Here is an 8,270-nt window from a genome sequence, read left to right on the forward strand (position 1 = left end):
CCATGAACAGCTCTTTTCATCATCGTAACTATTGTCTTGTAGGCAGATGTTTCAAGATAGATGCACAAATACAGCAAGCCTTGAAGTGACTCCTCCATGCCTTTGACTTGTCCATCCTTAACTGAACTGGCCTTTTGCTGAGGCTGAAGTAAAATTACTGTCTGTAGAGCTGGAGCAAACTTTTCTTTATCTGAAAAATACCTGCTAAGCTGTGCATGGGGTTAACATCTTACAGTGGTGTTCATACACATGTATACATCGAGATAGGATCTGATGTGCTGAGTGGAGAGCAGGAATAGAGTTACTGCAGGCAGAGGTGCTGTTTTACAGGACTGTCTTATCTTGGTTCTGCTATCTTGGGGAGAGCAAGCAGCTCCTGGAAGTGCCATCCTCTCTCCTGGTGCATCCAGGCAGCAGAGCAGCTCCCACACACTGCAACGTCTGGCTGGAGCCAGGTTTCTTTGCCAGCCCCCTTCATGGAGGAGTAAGGGGCAGAGCTGAAATGAATCTCGCTCGTTAGGTAGCCTGTGATCCTCTGGGAGCAAGAGAATTAAGAGGAGGAGCTTGCCAGGTGGAGGAGACGGAACATAGAAGAATAACATAGAGAACAGGAGAGGGGGAAAAAGTCTCCCCACAGAAAAGAGATGGAAATTAAAAAACACAGAGAAAGGAATGTAGCAGATGTGATAGCCCATCCTTTCACCACGCTGTGGTAGAGCAGCCATGTACGCACCTCTCTGCCAGCCCATCCCAGCGAGGAGTTTCAGTGAACAGAGAGCCAAGGAGTGTAACCACTGATGTAAGGGCTACAGGCCAGTATTAGAGATGTTGCATTTCATCTGGTGTTCTTCCTCTGCTGCCAGTTTTAATCCAGGTTTTAAATGCTCATTTGAGTGAAGAAGCAACTTCCCATGTTCCCTGAGAGGCATTCCCTGCGTAATCACAGCTTGCCAAGCCACGGCACTGTCCTAGGGGTGTTCGTGTAGCAATAGGCACAAACTAAGGCCTTAATACACTGCCATTATCCCACATGTCCAGGTTAGAGGATCAGGGATGGGGAGGAGGAGAGGTTCAAGAATGTGAATCATAGAATCACAGAATGGTTTGAGTTGGAAGGGACCTTAAAGCCCATCCAGTTCCACCCCTGCCGTGGACAAGAACACCTTCAGGGATGAGGCAGCCACCACTTCTCTGGGCAGTGAACTTTGCTGAAATATTCAGATTTAGGCATCCTTCAAAATTAGGCAAATATCAAAATATAAATAAATGGTCTTATTTGCCAAGATGTAATGTTTGTTTGTTCAGTTTTCTTGTGCTGTTACTGTTATGAATTGTGTATTGCAGTTGTTGATGCTAACTATTCAACTTGATGTCTCGCTTAGAGTTGTGAATGAGAGCCGTCAAGTGCTGCAGGAGCCGGACTTTGCCCAGTCTCTCCTGAGGGATCCCAACACCCCCATCATCCGCAAATCCAGAGGCACTTCTACCCAAGGCACCTCAACACATGCTTCCTCAACCCAGCTGGCCGTGATGGACGACCAAAGGAGCAAGGCGGGCAGCGTCCACAGCAAAGTGAGCAGCTACCATGGCAGCCTGCACCGATCACGCGACGGCAGGTACGTTTCTTTTCTTCAAAGCCTGCAGAAAATTGGGCCAGCGTCTGCGAGCTGGACGTTTGGTCATTCCACTGCTAAAACTGGAAGTTCTGCTATTTTCTTTCTCTGATCGCATCTCCTCTCCTGTAAGTGTCTTGATGGAAAGAGAAAACCTGTTATGATATTTTCAGACTCTGCACTAGTCTTTCCAACACCTCTGCTAGTGCTCCCCAGGGCTCCACGTTGGGGCCCGTTCTGTTCATTATCTTCATCAATGACCTGGATGAAGGGATCAAATGTTCCCTCAGTCAGTTTGCAGACAAGATCAACTTGAGTGGGAAGGCTTGATCTGCTGGAGGGCAGGAAGGCTATGCAGAGGGATCTGGACAGGCTGGATCCATGGGACAAGGTCAACAGGATGGAGTTCAACAAGTCGAAGTGCCAGGTCCTGTCCTGGGGTCACAACAACCCAATGCAATGCTCCAGGCTTGGGGAAGAGTGTCTATAAAGCTGCCTGAAGGAAAAAGGACCTGGGGTTGGTGTCCAGCAGAGACTGAACATGAGCCAGTAGTGGCCCAGGTGGCCAGGAAGCCCAGCAGCTTTGGTGTGGCCAGCAGGAGCAGGGAAAGGATCATCCCCCTGTACTTGGTGCTGGTGAGGCCACACCTCAAATCCTGGGTTCAGTTTTGGGCCCTTCACTCCAAGAAAGACCTTGAGGGGCTGGAGAGCGTCCAGAGAAGTGGAAAGGAGCTGGGGAAGGGTCTGGAGCCCAGGGGTTCTGGGGGTAGCTGAGGGACCTGGGGCTGTTTAGTCTGGAGAAGAGGAGGCTGAGGGGAGACGTCATCACTTTCTGCAGCTCCCGGAAAGGAGGTTGGAGTGAGGTGGGTGTTGGTCTCTTCTCCCAAGTGACAGGACAAGGGACGGTGGCCTCAAGTTGTACCAGGGAAGATTTAGATTGGATATGAGGAAAAATGTCTTTCCTGCAAGAGTGGTGAAGCCCTTGCAGAGGCTGCCCAGGGCAGTGGTGGGAGTCCGCACTCCTAGGTGTGTTCAAAACCTGTGTGGCCACAGTACTTTGGGACATGGTTCAGGAGGCACAGTGGGGATGGGCTGACAGTTGGACTGGAGGTCTTCTCCAACTTTAATGATTCCACAATTTTTTGTGAATGACTTGATGTGAATATGTTCAGTGCTGGTTTTCCTGCAAAGGCAGTGATTTGTGTTACATCATCTTAGGGTGTGGGAAACTGGATCTTTCCCAAAGTCAGCTCTGTGTTATTGTGGCTGGTTTTGGCTGTGTGTTAATTGATTTTGTTTCTGTTAGCAGTCCTAACCCTGCCAAAGTAAGCAGCAATAAAAGGTACCCACTGGCCCAGGTTGCCCAGAGAAGCTGTGGCTGCCTGATGGGGCTTTGAGCAGCCTGATCCAGTGGGAGGTGTCCCTGCTCATGGCAGGGGGTTGGAACTGGATGGTCATTAAGGTTCCTTCCAACCCAAACCATTCTGTGATTCTGCGATCCCACTCTAACCTGAGGTGTAGGTTTATTATGTAATTTATCATCCAGTACTTTGCTCACTAATTATCAGTACTGGACAGTGCTGTGGTAGGAACCAGGCGGCACAAGGAGCCGAAATGCTTTGCCTTGGGGCTTTGTAAGCAAAATGACTGAGCTGAACAGAGAACGTTTTCACAAAGCAGAGGGTTTGTGTGTATGTGCATGCACAGGCACCAAGATTTATCCACATTCCACGACGGCAATGTTGACAATAGCAATAATTGTCCCTTTTTTTCATTAATCAGGTACACCCCCTGCAGCTACCGCGGCATGGAAGAGAGACTACCTCACGGCAGCATGTCGCGACTGACTGATCACTCCAGACACAGCAGTTCCCATCGGCTTAACGAACAGTCACGCCACAGCAGCATCAGGGATCTCAGCAGCAACCCAATGACACACATCACGCACGGGACCAGCATGAACCGCGTCATCGAGGAGGATGGCACCAGCGCTTGAACCACTCGTATCGGAATGGAGCGGTTGTGGCTGCACGGCTTGTGGTCCCTTCTCAGTGATGTGATAACACTCAGTATTATCATCCCTCTCATCGGGTGCTGATTTTGTGCATCAGGAAGTTGAAACCAGCTTCTTCATGTTGAAGCCAGCGTTCCCATACTCGCATCGGAGCTGGAGTGTTCAGCAATCTTGAATTATTGAGGAAAGAGCTGCGTTGCCTCATTTGAACCCATCTGTAGGTAATTATTTATTTGGTAACAGCTACTCATCAGACACCATTGCTGAATTCCTTATTCCTTGTTGGAAATCCCCCCTCTCTCCGACGGCTCTGCGTGGCGTTAGAAGTTACCCTGGAAAACTCGCTGGCAGGGTCATGCTGAGGTTTTTTCTTATAAGGGAATATTGAAGGAATTCCCCAGCGCATCTCACTGGTTTGATAATGCCCTGATCTGTGTTTCAGTCACACGCAGGGGAGGGGATGCGTGTTGGATGCTGTGTATAAAGGACGGCCATGCCACTCGGCAGGCGTTTGGAACGATCACACTGGAAACGCTGCACAGGAAGTTCTGGAGAAGGAAAGGAAACTCCACTGATGATCCCCAGCTCTTACCAGAGCTGTTAAGGCTCAGTTGTTGGAGTGGGGCGGGAGGGGAGGGGAGGGAAAGGGAGAGGCAGGGAAAAGCAATTTTTGTATAACTTGTATTGTCCTTGCTTTTTTACAAAGTACTATTTAAATTTTCTACTTGTTTACAATGTCTGTAGGCAGAGATTGACTTTAAAACCAGTTCTCTAGATAATATTCAGCCACTTATTTTTTAGATTCATGTACAAAAGCTGAGATTGCCTCGTCCTGATCTATTTAAAGAAAGTAAGAATAATAGAAAAGCTGAATTTGTCGCCCAAACTGGAATGTAACAGCCTTTTCCTTCCATGCAGAACAAAGCCTGTTTACAGACCCCATGGCCTGGGTGAGGAAGGCTGAGGCCAAACGGGACAGGAGAAGTTTAATCAGGGATAGCCCACCTTCCTTACAAGGTCACAGCTGATTTTTGGGAAGGTGCTCTTTGTGCGGAGCAAGCAGGGAGCAGGAATTTAAGAGACAGGTAGGGAGAAATCCTAGAATTGTTAAGGTTGAGAAAGGCCTCCAAGACCAAGTCCAACCAAACTGAGGCAGAAGCTGCCCACAGATGGGAAAGGAGCAGGATGCAGCAACTGGAAACCTGCTGCACTGCTCTCTGGAGGAGGAGGAGACAGGAATCCACCTTAAACTGTTGGCTCCTTCCTATCCGGGGAGCTCACATTACTGACTGACCTCCACCAACAGGTCTTTTCATTCCCTGCTATGGATCCACAGTAGGGAATTCTCAGTGTGGGCTTTCTTGTGTGTAAATAATCTGTTGGGGTGCAGCAAGTCTTTGTTGATACCACAGGCAAAAGTCTTGGATGGTGCAGTGTATCTTCGGAAACATCTCCTGCAAGGTTCATTCGGCACGAGGAAACGCTGATTGCATTTAAACCTACCTCAGTAATTACTGCAGATCACTGCTGGGAAATGAATACTTATGTTCCATTGTCCTTACATAATTCCCTTTCCGAACTGTTGGAGGCACGTTCAGAGGCCTTTGTAGATGCTTGGATAGCACAACCTCAAGGGCAGGAGCAGGGCAAGAGCCCGTGGAGGCTTTCGTGAGCAGCAAGATTGGAGCCGAGCTGCAATTACTCATGTTAATTGCAGCTGATGACACAACAGCAAAGCACATAAGCAGGTGCTCAAATCAAGGCTTGCCCTGGGAGTCAGTGTCTTGGAAGTATCTTTATCCTAAATTGGTTTTTTTGATTCCACAAGGCATTTGCTCCAAAGGAAAAGCACAGACAAAACCCAACATGGAATAACAAAGCTTAGCAACAACTCCGCGCTCCCTTTATTGTAAATCCAGGGTTGCTGCACCACTCGCTCGGCACACAGCCCTAGGGAATATCCACAGGGATAACTGTCAGATTGCTAGTGTACCTCTTTCAGAGTTATTGAGTGGCTTAAACTGGCAAAACTACAATTCCCAGTAAGCCACAGAGGTGGAACCCTTGTTTAAGTTCTAAGTCAGCTTCTACAAAATAACTCCGCTCCCAAGGGAGGGCATTTTGAGGAACCTGGATTTGCAAAGGGACTTTTTCCTAAGCACTGTAACTAAATAAGCGCAAAGGTTTGTGTTGATCTTCCTGGCTCCATTTCCAGGACTCACTTTTAAATGGCAGTGGTACTTTGATTTGTCTGGAGTCAAGGAGAGGAACAGTGATGGAGGTTTGAAATACATCCTGCTTGAGATGCTCATTTGTGAGGTTTAGTCCCTGGATTTTATCCAGATGAGAATATCTAAGCTGTCCCTTGCTTGTGTATCCTGGACAGAAGGGACAGGCTCCAGTCACCCCTGAGAGGTGATTAAACTGTAAATCTGGAGTTCTGGCTGGCTTTTATGCCCCCCTGCCCCTGTAATCCCCAGCCCTCCTTTGTATCTCCGGCACATGAATCAGCATGCTGTATTCTATTTCTGCAAAGTTTTCCTTCCTGAGATTCCAGAGCCTATTGCCACTGACTGCTTCAGGTCCCAGGTGTAAGATTCCCTGGCTGGGACACTCGCAGGGCTTCAGCTGCCAGATCATCGTACCTAGGGGCTCTGGCCGGTGTCTGAGTGCCTGCAGCCCAGCCGCAGCCTCTGGCAGGGGTACCAAGGTCTGGTTTTGGGGTGCTTTCCAGTCTGGCACTGCCTGGACCCAGCGAAAGCTCTGCCCCCGGTACCTGGTTTCTGGGACTGGTGCCAATCTTTCCGTTCCCTGAAACACTGGAATACTCTGACTCTTTGGGCTCAGGCTGATCTGACATCCCTGTAGCCAAACACGCTTTCCTTGGGGTTTAACAGCAGCGCTTCAGCCCTCTCTGGCTTACGCATGCCACAGGTCTCCTTGCAAATCCCAACCCTCTGTCCTTGGAAGAAGGCAGAGAAGGTGTACGTAGCCCAGCTTCTCCACCTCATCCCAGGGCAGGTTAATGTATCATCATCCTATGCATACAATGATTGATGCCCCAAACTGCTGCCTTGCAAGATCTCAATATCAAAGCTTCCTGTAAAATCCACAGCTTTCTGTTCCCAGTATTCCCAGGGAACTGAATCCCCATTTTATTTGAGAACGCATCGCTCCCCTGGCACCTCTCCATCCTCAAGAGGTGATGGTGGTGAGAGGTCACCCCTGGCCTCTCTGCTGGCTGGCGTGGTGTGCTTTGCTCCAAGACCTCTATTCCTGGTCCAGGGAAGGCAGGAGGTGACTGTGACAGGTGAGCACTCAGCTGCAGCTGGCAAATACGGACATTGGTCCGATTCCCCGAGTTTGGAATGTCCCTTCCTCCTTAATCCCTTCATACCTCTCAGTGTTCATTGAAATGTTGCCAGTCAGCAATGTGGTTGCGTTCCACGGAAAAGGCTGTCCCAGAACCCCAAGCAACCACCCGCCTGCTGGATCGGTAGCATTTAGTCTCCTTAAAGCCTAAAACATCCAAGAGCAGCAAAAGGCTGCATTTAGTTGGAAATTTATTTGTCCACTTGCAGATGCTCTCCTTTTTCTTAGTGCTCAGGCCTGAATTTTGCTACGGAAACTTTTGATAGAAGAGGAAATCCAGCTGCAGCCAAATAGTTCCAGCAAGAAGGGGAGGAAAAACCCCTTGGGAAGGGCCTGAGAGACACAAGGAGAGCTGGGTGAGTTGGGGCCAGCTCTTAAGAGCGATGCCCAACCTTCCAGGGGAGACGATACTGCAGCCCAGCTCCGGGGGTGGGGGGGGTGAGGATCCCAAAAAATCGTTGCTGGGAAGTGGGCAGCAGCCTCGGCTGTACCATGAGGTTCAAGGCTTCACCTTGAAGAACAGAATAATGAAACGAATGTGAAATTCCACTCCTGTCCCAATGTACTTCATTTATAATCAGATCGGGATTTATTTTCACCCAAGGTGGGATGTTTTACATGGATTTTGCCTGTCGGATCTGTGCACTGCAGCACTCAGTGCATGTAACAGCACTGACGCCTCTTCCAGCGTTTCCCCTTTCCGACCTCGTGTGCGTTCTGTACTTCGATCCCTTTCCAAGTGCAGGAGGCAGAAGCGTTGGTGCTGGTGAGCCCTGGACACCAAGAGCACGGATGGCTGTCGGCGTGGGGCAGGACCAGCCCCAGCTCTTGGTGGGCGCCTTTGCTGTCGTCTGCTGTCGGTTTTGTAATGTTTGGTTTTTAGCACTTTAACTGTGAGTGTGCAAACAGATTCGGGTGTAGTCGGTGTACAGTTTCATCTTAGACCTTCAAGCGTTTTTAATAAAATGGTGGAAAAATCCTCGTCTTCCTCACAGGTTTCTGAGCCCTCTGCAATGAGCATGACTTCCCCACCTTCCAAACCCAGGTTAAGATGCAAATATTCAGTTTTCATAGAATCACAGAATCATTATGATACTATGATCTCAGCTTGTCCAGTCCAAGCATCACCCCAACCCCAGCGTGCCTGTAAACCATGTCCCAAAGTGCCACGGCGACACGGTTCTTGAACCCCTCCAGGGACGGAGACTGCACCACTGCCCTGGGCAGCCTCTGCCAGGGCTCCACCAATGCTTTTCCTCTGACTGGCAGTG

General features: G+C 49.4%; 1 protein-coding gene across 1 annotated transcript in view; it reads left to right on the forward strand.

Annotated features, from left to right (window-relative positions):
• The window catches only part of FZD3 (frizzled class receptor 3), a 62,461-nt gene extending 54,481 nt beyond the window's left edge, over positions 1-7,980 (forward strand). Inside the window, exons 6-7 of the mRNA XM_054063599.1 lie at positions 1,383-1,616; positions 3,396-7,980. Coding sequence (XP_053919574.1) covers positions 1,383-1,616; positions 3,396-3,609 — 448 coding nt within the window. The 3' untranslated portion in view covers positions 3,610-7,980. The remainder of the gene's footprint in view (positions 1-1,382; positions 1,617-3,395) is intronic.
• Positions 7,981-8,270: the final 290 nt, after the last annotated feature.

The sequence above is a fragment of the Cuculus canorus genome, chromosome 3, assembly GCF_017976375.1.
Source record: "Cuculus canorus isolate bCucCan1 chromosome 3, bCucCan1.pri, whole genome shotgun sequence".
Classification (NCBI taxonomy): Eukaryota; Metazoa; Chordata; class Aves; order Cuculiformes; family Cuculidae; genus Cuculus; species Cuculus canorus.